Genomic DNA, 15,946 nt, shown 5'->3' on the forward strand with positions numbered 1-15,946 from the left:
AAATCTAAGTGCACTGGCTACCTCTCTTCCCTTCCACATAAAAGTGAATATAAGAACAGGAGCAATCTCTGCATATAAAACCAAACATTTATTTGATAAGAGACTCATAAAGTTGCACACTAGTTAATTTGAAATCCTTTGAGGATCATTATATAGGAATGTTCCACTCAGCTGAATCAGAGCTCTGTTCTCCCTGCTTTCTGAAATGGCTCACATATGTGCACACTGCTAGATAGGAATTTTATGTATCAGAGGTCAAATTTACATGAAAACAAAATTGGAACATGTGGGACACATTCAATCGTGACAGCACCCTGCTTTCCATAGCATTAAAACAGAAGCATATAATGTCAGAATATAATAAAAATTTGATTTAATAGCATGTCTCCCAACTGGGGGATGGGTTACAGGCATTCAAGAGCAATAGCCCAGCACTAGAAATAAAGCAAGCTTCATTCTCAGTAACTGGATAGCAGAAGGATTATTAAAATCCCTAGCGTAATCCCTAGTGCATGAACATTTGGGCTGTATCCAGTTGCAATATAAACAACTTTTCTTGCAGCTTGTGCCCTGTCTATTTGAACTAAAATGTGGAAAGTAAAGATGCAATGTCTTTTTTTTCTTATGTATTTTCTTACAGATTTCATTATATCCACTAGTTCACACTAAAGAGAGTATTGCAGCGTTGGTTGCATGTTTCAGCATCAAATACACATGATTCACAAATGAAGTGTATATTTGGAAGCCAAGATTTTTTTTTTCAGGTGACCCTTAGGTCATTTAATGAACTTTATTGAACAAATAGTACAGAATAGACATTAGAATCCCATACTTTATACTGTCTGACTCAGCTTTTTATTTCTTGTTTCAGTGGTGTTTTTCTAGTTTACCATTTTGCTGATGGTGACAAGCTTGTCTGCAAGCACAGTACAGAAAATAAATTAGACCTCATCAAAGATCAGTACTAATCCTTCTTGAAACAAATTCTCTGAAGGACAGTTTAGTGTCACACCTTAGAGAAAACAATTGCTCCACTTCACAACTCATAAAGCAAACTGAAACCCTTTTTCTCTAAGCCAAGAAATACGGAAACTTTGAGGATTACTGTAAAGCCCTACAAAAGAGCTTTTCATTGAGACATCTGGTATTAACTAAGCATGTGAGGCTAAAATTCTATCCTTCACCTGCAACAACCCCAAGTAAGAATGTGTTACCCATGGGAGGAAGAGGCAGAAGCCTTCAAGTCACCCTTACACTCTTTCTGGTCAGGGCTGGTCTAAGAGGCAGATTGTAGGTATACTGGATACTGGACCATAAGGAATCATTTACTTGTTTGGTAACCTCCCATTCAGCTTCCATCACAGCAGCTTACAGGCTGTTCCACAGACCACAGCAACCCAGAATCTCCTAAAAAAGCCCTTGTACTGCTAAGTCTTATCTCAATATCTACCTCTTAGGCCTGCCACCTCTGGCAGGTGTACAGGGAGGCTTGGGCAGGGAAAGCTTTGGTGCAATTGCTACTCATGAAGAGTTCTCCTACAAAGAGCTTAAGGTTGTGTTATGGTTTGAGGGAACATTGAGGACCAATAATTATTCCTTTGATAACTGATGGTACTAAGTAGGAAGACTACTACATAGACTCTCAGTATTTCTTAATAATGTGACAATCTCAAGGTAATGGCAAGAAAATGCATTGCAGGAGGAACTGAGAAACCAGGCATGTTTTAATGAGAAGTTGGGCAGGGATATCTACCATTCATCCCACTGCAGAGAGGGATGTTCTTAAAATTGTACTCTTGAAGTGTTTATAGCTAGAATTTGGGGGTGGGGGTGGAAAAGGCAAAAAGTTCAAGGGCATTGCTAATATCTTTTCTCTTCATATTAGCAAGGAAGGTCATTGGAAGAAAAAGAACACTATAAAGGAGAGTAGTTCTCGCTTTAATTCTGTTTTCCAAATCAGACTAGACAAAAACCAACAAACTCTGCTCTCTGATCAAGTCTGAGGGAGAAATTTCCTCCCGACTGAAAGTGGCAATCCGTTTAACCCAATTGGTTTGACACACCAATCTAAAGCTAAGACCGTCCGTGTACTGTGCCTATGTCCTGACTCAAATTGGCCAGTCACCAGTGCTTTGGAAGAAAGAGGAATTGAATATGAATTCGGAAGCCAAATGTTATATCAAGAAGGGAAGCATTATAATCTCAGTCTAAACCTTAGCCTTTGGATTCAGAGCTCCAACCTCTCCAACTCCGTCAAACCTGAGAATAGTTTGGGTCACACTATATTTATATAAATAGGAGATATCATGAGCATAACATAGTGTATATGAAAAGCAAAAATTTGAGTGATCTCTTGCTGAAGACTGAGCCTTGGGCATTTCACTTAAAGGAGTCATTAAAATGACTGCACACATTCCTCCTGGAAAGAAAAGGAAGTCAGTGAAAGATTCTGTAATTTGTTTCCTTCCTTTTCAATCAGTTTGGTATGTGGTTTCTTTTCACCTACCACAACTCTAGTGTGTGATGTGTGTGATTCATATTTGCACCTCTCTCCTAGTTAGAACGCTCCCTCTGCAGGCTCAGGTTTTCTGAGTGCAAAAATACGTACAATGAAGAGTTTTTATAATGAAATTTATTATTTTGTCAATTCTTCTTGGTTCTGTTGCTAATACAGCTATTAAATGATCAATAGCTTATCAGAACTCTTCATTCTTTTGCACTTGCCTGCACAGGCATAGTTTTAGGGACACTTGCTAAAATTGATTCAGAATTTTCTGCATCTATAACTTGCTCATTGCAGATTTTTCTTTTAAAACTGAGTTTTCTAGTGATTATGTGCTGAATGTGTGCTATTCCCTCATTTGTACAATCATGTACTGAGGAAAACAAAACTGCCTCTTATGTCCCTGGGCCTTCCCCCTACCAGGAATGTCCCCTGACACCTACGTCCTTCATTGGACTTGTCTGCAGCATGCAGTGCCAGGCTCAGTGTTACCCTCATTCCTCCTGGTCAGCCAGCTGCTGCCTTCTGTCTGCCTGCTGGTTAAGGCGTGAGTCCTCTCTGGTTTTGTTTTTCCCCACTAAAAGCATCAATTGAATCTCTCTCCTTTACCCAGCCTCCAGTTATCACCAAAACTGTCAAAAATTGACATGCTGAAGGGCTCTAAATTTCTGATGAATTGGGCTGAAATCAATTGATGAGTTCAGATTACACTGGGAGAGAAAGAAGACCAACACAGACAAGCAGAAACACTGCCGGAGTATCATTTAAGCTTCATTTCCTCAAGAAGTCAAGCCAAACATATAAGCACTAAGGCTTTATAAAAAAATAAACAAAGGGATGTTCTTTCTGTTCTATATCAATGTTATTTAAATTCATTTAGTTTTCATAAACACATTAGTTTGGCAGTTCTGGAAATTAAATGTCTCTAGTTTTAGAACAAGCGCCGTATCCATAAAGGCCATGATCGCTGTTGTGTAATCTCCCTGTCCATCCTGGTAAGGCCCAGCAGAATGGATTGAAAAAATGGTGTTTCTAGATGAGTTCCCTTTTTTTTTCTTCTGTAGCAGATAAGATTGCAAGATAGTCTTAACTCTGTTGGTGACTTTGATCACATGGACCTTTGCTTGGGGAACAATGTTCTTCACCTAGAGCTTCAATAATGTGTGTGCCTGCATTTTGGGTTTTTTTTTGTATGTCTACCTGAAAAGCAACTGTTTGTATATAATAATTGTTGTTTTCAACTTAGTGCTTTGACTGACTGCTTCATAAGTGGACAAAAGATGTAACAGATAATAGGTGATAAATCACTAATATTTCTGTGACTATTTTCAGGGAGACCATGGAATAAGAGGCTATCCTGGGGCCCTGGGGACAAGGGGGATTGGAGTGGTTGGTCCCAAGGTTGGTGTGGTGTGTTGCAGAAGCTTGCGTGCTCTTTTGTGATCTCTCAGACACCCAAATATTTTCGTCAATAATTGATTCATATTGGTGCAACTGCAGGAGAAATCAAGCATAAAAATACGGGCACTGACTGTACTTTTCTACCAACCAGATTAGGAAGGAGTATTAACTGGATGAAATTGCATTCACAGCTAAACTTTGTGAGATTACAGCTGGAAGCTGAACAGAACTGTCAGGCTGATGAATCAGTTAAATGATGCATTTTTCTGTCTGCAACTGTTCTTTTTCCAAGAGATTCTTTTGAGGTGGAAAATATGTTAAATGTGAATTTTATGTTTGCAGTTTTTGTTCGATGAAATTGAATCCAATTAATTTCATTAGTAAAACAGTTGAATACAAAAGAAGTTAATTCTTTATTCTAATACAAAAAGTTAGTTCTGTAAGGAGCCAGCGTACAACATATGGGCAATTTTTATCTCCATCCACTAAAGTGATTTATAATTCAAAAAAGACATAATGTGAAGAAAATAAATTCAGTGCATGCCTGGATTTCATTATAGATGTATCCATCTATTATTTTTACAAAGGCAATGAGAAACTGTGTCTATGTGTACACTTTAAGTTAAAAATAGATACGCCTTTGTAAGTTTTGCTGTGATTTCCTTAGCAGAGATTAGCAGATATCTCCACTGCCATTTTGAATAAACTACTATCTGAATGGAGAAACTATTACCAACCTGTTACAGAAATGCAGTGAATGACAGAACATTACTATTTTATCAGGATGTATGCTTGACTTGCCTTTCCTTCCTGAAAGCTGCAGCAATTTCAGTACCTTGGTAAATCATAGAGACACAGTATGTTTAAACAAAATTTAGTTTAAACTGAGTGTCAAAATCCTACAAGTGTGTGACACTATGTGCCATTAAGCCACTGAGAATGAAAAATACTTTCTCTGTAGGGGAACAAGGATTAAGACTTGCTTGTAGCAGCTAATTCCTAATATAAGCTATTTAGTACATAAATAGCTAACAAGTATATAGATTAACAGTATTTTTCACAAGATAGACTCTCAAAGTTTGTGGCAAATTTTTTGTCTATACATATGAGAATTATGACTTTTCAGATCTCACTAATATCTAAAAGTTAAATATCTAGAACTATGTATTTCTATTTAATGATAATCAAGTTTTGATATATTTTGCCTAAATAGTCAACATATGCAAAATTTAGGTAACTTACATACCACTGAATGAATTCCATTCCACTGTATTATAGTATGGTGATTATTTATTGAAAGATTAATAAAAACCCTGAACTCTACAGCAACTTTTATGAAGCTTCATCGAGCTTCAAAAGCTTTTTTCAACTAAAAATAAAGGAGAAAAAATAAACCCACAAGAGAACAAACCTTAAATTTTGATATAATCAAAGGGATTTGCTTCACTTTGGCACTTTGAAGTGTTAGATTAGCCCAACTCCAAAGCACAAGGGCTTTGCCTGGCTTTGACTGTATCCACAGAAATCAGTGGGTGCTTCTTTAGCTTTATCTCTTCCCTTCCCACTTAAAATTTTCTGAGTGACTGCTGCTCCCAGAGGCTGTGGCACAGAGGAACTAGCACACGAACTAGCTAACACACCTCGCAGATTTACTCACACTGGGTTTTACTGGTCTGGTCCTTTTGTACCTCCCTTATGTGGAGTGATTGCTTGAAGCTGCTGTATAAACATGGTTCCTGTTGGTTTCTACACAGGAAAAATTGGGGAAAATATCACACTGTGTCATGGGCAAATTTTATTCTTTAATAATTTTCAGCTTAATTGTTCTTTTGCTTTCCTGGGAATTTGGCAGGGCTCACAGTGAGAATCTATAAACCAAAGAGGAAACAGACCTGGTGGTTTTGACATGGCTGTATTTTTTGCTTGCAGTGACTTTGAGATGACTTCCTTAGTGTTACCTGGAAGAGTTTACCTCCTGATTCTTCTTTTTTTTGCTCCACTATTACAGGGTATTATGGGACAGAAAGGCTTGCCTGGTCCACCTGGCCCTGCTGGTGCCAGCGTACAAGGAAGCAAGGTAACCCAGGTCAGTGTGATATCTGTGTAGTTTCTTCTCAAAACTCTCCTTAAGGAGATTCATTGCCTGTTTTTCTCTTGGCCACCGAGTCAGTGAACTCCTACAAGTACTCATTGCCCATTTAAGTTTCCTGTTCATGGTATGTAATACTTGCTTTAACTGTTGAGTTCAGCATGGATTTACTTCATACAAGCTTTACCAAAAGAGCACCGATTCCTTCTGAATTTCTTTTGTTCAGTACTTGCTCTGATTCCAGCTTCAATGTCTTCTACTTTTATATTCATGTTCTATCATTTCCCATTTTTTATTGCAGAGACCCTCTCCTTGTTTTACTGTGTTTCATGGCATAAAACTGTAATTTACTGTGTTCTTTCTTTTCTGCTTATCATAGAACTCCCTTTAACAGATTCTAATTTATCTTGTCTCAGGACATTCCACAATTAAGAGTAATGACTGTCTAGACCTTTGGTTCTGACTTTTTTGTGGTTTTCCTCTGTATTAATTGTCACCAGTAACCATAAAGATGTTAAGTATTTTAATTTGAGGGCATAAGGAATGTCTTTTCTTCATTTGTTTGCTGAATCTCTGAAAGCTATTTGCTCTGTTCTTGTGGAAAACAGAAACATTTCTGCCATCTCTGTATGGCTTTATAGTGTAGGAAAACGATTACATGCCTGGCTTTACAGAGATTTCTGATGTGCTTCCAGAGTCTAATATATGGGATGTATCTTTGTTAAGTCTATGGATACGTGAGGTTATTTATAAAAGTGCAATTGCTATTTTGAATAGAAATGTTTCAACAATCAAGTGCAGAGAACTCAGTTTCATCATGGAAGTTTTCCAGTGGAAAAAGTCCACTGACACACATTGTGAGAGAAAAAGCATATTTGTAACGTAAGGATGGAGAATTTAGGAATATAGGAAAGTAACATGCTTTTGCTATGGAAGGTCTTTTCTTTGGGTTTGAAACCAAAGCTGTAATGATAGGGTGACTCAAACTCAGCTGATGTTGTGTCTATTGCATTCCACAAGTTGTGTTAGTACAGTCTTGTCATTTAAATTTTCTTCCCTTTAACAATCACTTTTTTAAGTTATGATTATTTTCATATAATTCTTAGGAAGAACTTTCTGAACAACTTTGGCAACTGTCGTGCTCCTGTAATACCTGTTTCCTCCATACACTGATGCTTGTTGAGCTTCTATCTGACTCTTCTGCCTCCTACCTCTTCGCAGTTACTTCAAGCTTAATTCTTTTTGGCCATTATATTATTATACTCTTGCATTTGAAAAATAAATATCACTCCAATTATTTTTTGATATATATACATAAAGCTCAGTCTGCATATGGTAAGAACGGAATGTCAAAAATTAGATGGTTTTCAAGTAACTTTATGTTGATAGCTACATTTGCGGGTCTTTTTTTTTAATGCTCGGTTTCCTTTCAAAACCACAGTCTAGACATTCTTAGAACTGCACTTAGTTCATAGAATGACATTTTTACATGGAAGTCTGGTTATTGATCAGTAATGTATTGGGGTCAGGGATCCAAGGGTCTGCACTTTTACACGCATATCACCTTGGGTTTTAAGACTGAAGGTCAAATTTGTACATAGATTGAACTGCGAAAGTTGCTCTAGTGTGCTTTGGTGAAGCTGGAGTCTTGATAAATTTGGAAACGTTTTTGTATTTCTCTGCCCATTATGAGCAATATAGCTCCTTTAAACAAATTTGTGAGCAGCTATACAAGTACCAATAGAAGATGTTTTAGTAAGACAGTCTAAGAGGTCTTGACTGAAAAATACAACTAACTGACCTTGAACTTGCATCTCCTGAACTGGGATAGTTACAGATGAGGACTGCTCCTGGTCTCATTGACATTCTATGGAACCGTTTTTTGTATTTGCACCAGGCACTGCTGTTATGTGAATCATTTATGTAATGTCAGTTATGGTGAAGAATGTATGTAACAGGAAATACAATCACCTCTAGCACTGTTAAAAATGTATACAGCAGTTGATCTGGAAAAAAAACAAAAACAAAAACCAAACTGTGTTACCCTATTAAATAAAGCAGGAAAATTTCTGGAAGGCAGATGCTGTGAAGGATTTTTTGTACATATTTTGTAGCTGCTGTGGTTTATAATATATTGTATGCACACACTGCTAGCATGAACGTGCTTTTCAAGTCTGCACGCATGCAGCAAGACATATTTAACAATAATTAGAAAACAAATTTGAACTTTGGACCTGAACTGATACTGTCTTTTGACATATCAGCAGCAAGATGTTCTGCTCTCCACGTTGTGAAAAGCAGAGGTGTCTTTATTTGCTTAAGATAAAAAAAAAAGTAAGTCAACCCTGCTGAGATTCTGTGTGTGTGTTTCTAGAGAACCTGTGTGTTGGACCACATTTTACAGCTTGTACACTGGATGAATAACTGTCTGAGCCTTAGTAAGGTTACTTTTGTCTTTCATCTATTTTAGTGAAGTGACTATTTCATTTAATTAATCAGGAATAATTCTTCATACTTTTTATAAAGGCTTCATGTGTGTTCTGAATCATACCAAACTGCATATTTATCCAGCTTCAGACCATTTCTGTCTTGAAAATTATGTGCTTCATTGTGTAATGTCTGACTTTCTCAATGATGCACAATGTTACAAAGTAAATAGATACAGCATAGGATTTACTTTAGTTTTCAGTTAAACTTACTTTCCATTTTCTGTTTAGGGAGAAAAAGGAAATCAAGGTTTTCTTGGAGAAAAGGGATCAATAGGAATTGGCCTTCCTGGACCAAAGGTAAATCCTATGTTTGCGGTAGAGAAATAAAAGGCTATTTTTTCTTCCTTTATTGGTTATTTGCTGTGACAGGTCTTTGAAGATAAATAGAAGGCAAAGACATTGCAAGGTAAGTGCCCACTACTTACTGTCAGCTTTCGAGTCTGTAAAAATCCTAATTGTCATTAAGGACCAGGCTCTGAAGTAGGATTTAAAATGAGATCATACCTGTTAGCAGGAGAATAATACTAGTCAAATTAGGTATTCAGTTATCTTAGGTATTTTTCAAACATTACAAAATGTTCTTTTATTTGTCAGGCTTTGACAAAAGAAGATTTTTTTCATTATTAATGTCTTTTAAGGGCTTTATTTTATTTGACTAATTTCTTTTTATAATGATTGAAGCCCAAGCTTGAATTTTTCCTTACTGAACAGCTTCCTGGTTGACATAACAATTGTAAGAATTTCCCACACACACCTATTCCCATCTATCAAATTTTGCACAAAGAGAATTTAAATACTTTGTCTCTTTGTTAGTGATTTTCAGATGTGCAGCTTCTGATGGGAGCAGCCTAGCCAAAGGAAACCAAGGCCCATGCTCAGTGTGGATATGCAGACCAACTATGTGCATACAAAGGTGGGAACAATATGCCCAGGTAGAATGAGCATTGATGTAAATGCATGATGCAGCACACCACCTTCAATTCACAGGAGCTGCCTGGGCCAGCTGGGCAGCTCCTCTGCAACAATTACAACATAGCTGAAATATTGACTATACTGTGAAAGCTCTGTCTGGAAAGCCGGAGGAAGAACAAACCCATGGCAGTCTTCATGGGTAAGCAGAAATGATCAGGCTCCCTAACTTTAAGAAGATACCCAACCAAGAGTTCACTCCTCTCTGTAGTCACCTAAGATAGGCAGTACCCATTGAGAGCCCCACCCATTTACTGCCTGCGCTAGCAATGTTCATGGTACTATGGTCTACAATAAGTTTACACTATCTAGCACTTTCTCGGACTTCTGTATTATTCAAACTACTATAGCTTGGAGCTTTGATGCAACAGCAAATATCAAGCTCATTCACACAGATTCAAATATCTGCCTTCTAATTCTGTTTTCTCTCAGATGCCAAATGGTACATACTGTAATAATAGTTGCAATATTTTCACTGTTCTTCTTATTCATCTCATATCTTGGCTAGTCTTTGTGACCCAGTGTAAATTCTCCAAATACTCAAACTCATCATACATGAGAAGGAATGGTTTTATTCAGTAGGAATTTCATATAAGTGCCAAATACCAAAGAGGTCAGGTTTTAGTATATTTATATGTAAGACGGTAGCAGTAGCACTGCAGTCAGTAGATCATATTTGTCCTCTTTAACTTTGATGAGGTTAGATTCAATTCATGGACAGGTAATGGAAAGTAATATCCTTTGCTGGATTTTACAATTTTGTGAAATAGTACAGGAACTGTCTTCCCAGAGCTTACTTAGTGGAGAATGATTATCTTAATGCTGTGGAGAAGCTATGTACAACTTTCAGGTTAAAAGACCAGTTTCAGTGACATTAGAATCAGACTGAGAGTGTCAAAAGTGTGCCTTAAAATTGATAGCAATCATGATGGCAAACACTGTAACAGGGAGTTATATATGTGATTCCATCAGCTGGGTATTTATGAGGAATACTATCAAAATGGACAGTAATCTAAATAACTTTCTAAACTTTAAAGTTTCAAGTAAAATATAAGGTGATCAGTAACTTCCAGAGATAAGTAAAAAACTCTCCTGCACAATCTTATTGAAGAAATGTCCGATTTACCACCAGAATCTTTTGATATTGTGTTTCATAACTGCATTATGTGAAAACTGTCTCTTGGAATACCATACCGTTGAACCTTTTCTCATTTTGGAAATCAAAAGGTTTGGTCACTTGAGGGAAAAAGTGCAGAATTGCTTATAAATGTAAAACTGCATATTTTCCAATGGCTGTAACAGTCCAAGCATGCCCTTTCCCCTGTTCTTGTAAGTTCCCAGTTTTTCATGTGGGTTCTATACCCACACAACCGGTGTGATTTCCAGTACCTTGGCTGATCTGAGGCAGTTACGTTTCTTCATAGGGCTCAATTAATATAGGTCAAGTGTAAAGATCATTTAGAGTTCAAGAAAATCAAAGAAGAGTAAATTATATATTCTAGGCACTTGTGTAAAGATGTCTTTACTACTCAGTCCTCAATTAAGGTAATTTTTCATAACAATTTTTAAAGGTGTTTTTACTGCCCATCTTGCTTTCTCTGAGAGCTTGCTTTCAGGTATTCTCTTCATAATGCATACAAGATAAATCAGCCACACACACAGACCAAAAAAAAAAATAAATCAGAAAACCTATGTTAAAAGAAAGCCAATTCTGACTATCAACAAAACCAGAGTTACTGGCTGTGTTTAATACAGTTGTTTTAAATTAGGGAGACTATGGAGACAAAGGTGATCCAGGGAGCAAAGGTGCCAAAGGAGAGATTGGAGACACAGGACCTCCAGGACCAAAGGTAAAACACTTTTTTGTATTACTTAATTTTACGTGGTAGAAGTTAGACAAATTTGGCTTTTTTAATCATCTTATTCTACACATTTTCAGTTAATCTGGGGGAAGAAAAGGTGAACCAGGTCTTTCGGTGAGTATGTAAAAGAATTAATTTAAAGATAGGAGTTTATTTGGGGAAAATACTTAGAGGTTAGGTGACGTTATGCAAGGCTGCTTATGGGGCATTGCATTGCCTGCATTTTTGTAAATAAATACACAGAAACCAGCATTCTTAAAACTCAAACACACAGCAAATTAATTAATACTCCTTTTTTTTTTTTTTTCCAGAGAGAAGAAGTTATCAGACTTATCAATGAAATATGTGCTAATGGTTCCAGTATGGAAAAAAAAAGGTTCTAATCAAACACACTGGATTTATTCTGACTGAATGGATTTGTCCTCTGCATGTTTGTGTATAAGGATACCACTGATGTGAAAATGGTGCTCAGTATGTTGCCAGAGCTGTACTGCTAGTAATTTGATCAAGCTCTGTTTCTGTTTATCAGTACCTGTAACGATTAATTAATTAATTAATTTAGCTTCAAGTGTAAATCTGATATATGAGTTCAGTTAATTGTTATGATGGTGGCTGCTTATGAAATGTCTGCAATTGTTTTTTTCTAGGTTGTGGAATCAGGTGTAGATTGGAACTAGTATTTGTTACTGACGGTTCTGAAAGTGTTGGACCAGAAAACTTCATTATTATAAATACTTTCATGAAAACAGTCATTGACAAGGTATCATCCAACCATGTTACAACCCGCATCAGCATCATCAACTTCAGCCATAAAGTGGAGCTGGTGTTTTCTCTGAAGCAATACACATCCAAGGAATCCCTGAAATTAGCTGTTGATAACATGCCCTACTTCAGAGAAGGCAAGTACAAAGCTTCGGCTATCCGAGAAACCATTTGGTTTTTTCAGGCAGCATGCCCAGCAGTAAGGAAAGTAGCTGTTGTCATAACAGATAGGCAAGTGGAGAGTCATGAAGATGTACAACTAGACACTGTAGTAAGAAAGGCACATGTTGCAAATATTGAGATATTTGTCATTGGGATCATTCAAAGGACTAAATCTTATTATGACAAGTTTCGGAAAGGAATGCAGCACATTGATGAACATGTTTACCCGATAGATGACTTCATGACACTTTCAGGTAAAAGAAACCTTTTTACTAAGAAGAAACTTGAAATAAGCATCTAAGAGAGTTAGATCATTCTTATAGCAAGGCAAGGTGGCCTGCTGAATGGCAGCTTATGTTTCTCCTTTGGATACAGCTCTTTCTTCTGTTTCTCTTCTCTGGCCAAATGAAACATTTGCCAAATTTTTTACCTCTTGCAGAAACAGTAAAACACAGTGAACACCATTTTTCTGAGCCAAGACCTTCTTTGGGGCACTCCTATTTCACGAGAGTACGCATCAGCCTTTCCTTGCTGTCCTTTTGTTCTCGGCCATGGTTTCATCCTGGAGAGGTTCCACCCTCATGCAACATCTTTGTATCTTTCTTTATTTCATATGGCTCTTGTCAGCCTTGGAGTCCCTCCATCATCTCCTGGTTTAGTGTCTTGGGTTTTTTTTTCTGAAAGCCATAGGGGAACCTACACTTTCATCCTGATTCTAAGAGAAAAGTGGTGGAGCAGCACACAAGGAAATGGGGTCTGATAGTACATTGTACACATCAAATTGTGGCTTGAAAAAATACTGTGGCCACATCTGGAATCAGGAGAAAATCCAAAGGAAACCTATAATGGCCCATGACATAAAAAAACAAAGGACATCAATCTAGACTAACCACAGGCTAGTCTTATAGCCCTATAAAGTATATTTTTTCTAAGTATAAACTTATTTTGCTATGCTTAGTTTGTGGATGGAGTTAAGACATTAACAGTGAGAAGAGAGTCCAAGCTAAAGTTCTGGTCCAAGCTGAAATTAAATAGGGCTCTGACTCAGGCTCAAGCACTCAACATAAAAGTAACCCCAGTCACTGATATTTTTTTGTGCAAGTAGCATGTGTCGCCCAGTTTTTCCATCTTACATGTAAACATTTGCTTTCCTTCAGTCTTTTGTTTCTCCTTTGCTGTTGAGCCATGACTTCTGCTTTAGGAAACGGACGTAGTATTTTCATCTGTTTCTTCTTGAAAGAACAAAAGCACTTAAAGTCAAGTACTTCCAAGAGTGCATTAGGTTGTTTCTTCCCATTTGCACTTTAATGGTCTTTCACAAGACACTATCATTAAAGATTTAGGGTTAAAAGTTTGAATTATTATGACTTTTCTTGATTACCCTTACTAAGTTTCCTCATTTTGTTAATCTTTTCAGCTCTTGAAAATAAACTGATCACAAAAATATGTGAGAATATGTCTGAATTCTACACCAGAAAAGATAATGGTTTATCTCCAGCTCCAAGTCCAGAATCTGAAATTGCTAGTAAAGATAATAATAACCAGTTACCTACAAGTACTACATCAGAGACTTATGTGCTCCCTAAGGAAGGAATCAGTTACCCAGTAAGTAAAGAAGCAACAGTTATAAAATGTATTTATTTGAATTCAAATACTCTTTATTTCACTATTCACCATTCTTTTAACATGCAAATATGTCAGACCAAAAGATTGCCTCAAGACTTTTAAAGTTTGAGTGAGCTTATATGGTGAGAACAGAAGCTGACAGGATGAAGAAGATAATATTGCTTCTTAGTTGCAATAAATGCCAACAGTCCTCATATTTTTTGTAGTTCTTATTCACCTTAGAAGTGAGTTACAAATCTTAAAGATCCGTCTCTATCGAGGCAGATACATAGTGTGTAAGGCATTTATTTGTGTGCAAGCTGATTGTTAGTATAAAGCATTCAGGATTCTTTTGCTTTCCACATTGGGCTGTACTCCTAGGACTCCTCATCTATGTTACTCTTTGTTCTCCAGCTTTAAATGCCTCCTGCCCTGCACTGAGGTTCTGCCCTCCAACACAGTGCTGCTGCACAGATATAGAGGAAAGGTTGAGTTTTAATGCAATAGATAAATACTTTCTGCAGTTGTATGTCATCTTTGTTCCCTTATTAAATCCTTGGTATTTTTCAGTCACTGTGTTAGTATCAGAGTAGGACATCTGTCACCTTTATCATATATCAGCACTAATTCTCTAGGGTGTTCTTACTGTTTTGCCTAAAAATAGCCAATGGTCCGAACCTACCTGCTGTTAATGGTATTTTTTCACTGATTATTTAGCAAAAGCTTCCAACATAATTCTCTCAACTCTTTAATTTAGCATCTGAGCCCAGACAGAGTTTGATGATTTTGACTCTTTTTGCAGCTTAGACCACCACAGACCAGATACACTGAGCCACTGCCAACTGCTCAGGATCACACTGTGACCACCTCTGCCCACAGAGAATCAAGATTTCCCTCGCTTTATGACATACATGAAAACAGACCTCAGAGTTCAGCTGTTAATCCTTTGTTCAATGCAACTGCTGCTGAAGATCACCACCTAATTGTGCTGCAAACACAGGTAGGAACAACCCAAAAAGGTAATAAATACTGTAGCAAATCTGCACCAAAAAAAGAATATGGGAAGCACCCCAATCTCTCCCCAAGTATAGTTACTAGAATTTATCACCTTTTGTTTTCTGGGTGCTGCCTACAGACATCACACACAGTGAGAGCCAGATTTTCAAACCTTTCTGACAGACAACCCTTGCATACCAATTATATGCCTACAGATTTAAATAGCAGCATCCTTACATCAGGATTTAGGCAGTCTCATTTCAAACTGATCCTGTATTTTTTCAGGCCTATTCAGGTAACTCAGAAATGGAATTTAGCTACAAATTTAAGAGAGGCACATATACTCCCAGGCACTACAGGGAAGGAAAAAAAGGGGTGCTCTTCTTACTGAAGAAGGCACTTCTTGGATAATATAACTCCTCTCCAGAATCCAAGCTAACTTTTATCAAAACACTTTCAGATCCAAGGTGCTTGGTACCTATGAAACCAGGGGATTGTCAGGACTACATGGTGAAATGGTGTTACAACAAGAATGGCAATTCTTGTGGCCAGTTCTGGTACAGAGGTTGTAATGGTTCCAGCAATAGATTTGAAACAGAAAGAGAATGTCAAGCAACCTGCTTTGATTGATGCACAGGTAAATTGTCTCCATCAAGTTATCTTTCAATCATCTCATTTTCAGGCTAAAAAGATTTAGTCTATTTAAATGTATCTCATACTATACGTACATATCATAGAATCATAGAATACCAGGATCAAGGATTATCTGGTACAACCTTTCTAGGCAAAATGGGTATGATCTTTTATACCTTTGATCACTTTTGATATGCTTGTCTGAAGCTTTTAATGATTCTGAAGTGCACTTATTAGTCATGAATTTATGCAGGGGTGCAGTGAGGTTTTCTACTTTGTTCTCTGTTCCTTATCTTACAGTTTCTAACACCGTGTTTGATTTTTTTGACCATTACTGAGATTGGAGGCAATATTTTCATACAGTGCAATCCCAAGTCTTCATCTATATATAGGATGAGCTGAGAACACATATTATATGTGAATTTATGATAATTTTTCCCCTTGTGTATTATTTCACATTTATCTAAACTCAGTT

General features: G+C 37.1%; 1 protein-coding gene across 1 annotated transcript in view; it reads left to right on the plus strand.

The window, feature by feature from the left end:
- COL28A1 (collagen type XXVIII alpha 1 chain) overlaps nucleotides 1-15,637 on the plus strand; it is a 73,566-nt gene extending 57,929 nt beyond the window's left edge. The window contains 11 exon segments of the mRNA XM_062605002.1: nucleotides 3,836-3,904; nucleotides 5,913-5,981; nucleotides 8,711-8,779; nucleotides 11,221-11,301; nucleotides 11,391-11,399; nucleotides 11,401-11,427; nucleotides 11,625-11,667; nucleotides 11,961-12,491; nucleotides 13,655-13,842; nucleotides 14,645-14,861; nucleotides 15,299-15,637. Coding sequence (XP_062460986.1) covers nucleotides 3,836-3,904; nucleotides 5,913-5,981; nucleotides 8,711-8,779; nucleotides 11,221-11,301; nucleotides 11,391-11,399; nucleotides 11,401-11,427; nucleotides 11,625-11,667; nucleotides 11,961-12,491; nucleotides 13,655-13,842; nucleotides 14,645-14,861; nucleotides 15,299-15,468 — 1,473 coding nt within the window. The 3' untranslated portion in view covers nucleotides 15,469-15,637.
- The last annotated feature ends 309 nt before the right edge of the window (nucleotides 15,638-15,946 follow it).

This window comes from Pezoporus occidentalis, unplaced genomic scaffold (genome assembly GCF_034315485.1).
Source record: "Pezoporus occidentalis ecotype Australia unplaced genomic scaffold, CSIRO_AGI_Poc_V1 ctg9, whole genome shotgun sequence".
Classification (NCBI taxonomy): Eukaryota; Metazoa; Chordata; class Aves; order Psittaciformes; family Psittacidae; genus Pezoporus; species Pezoporus occidentalis.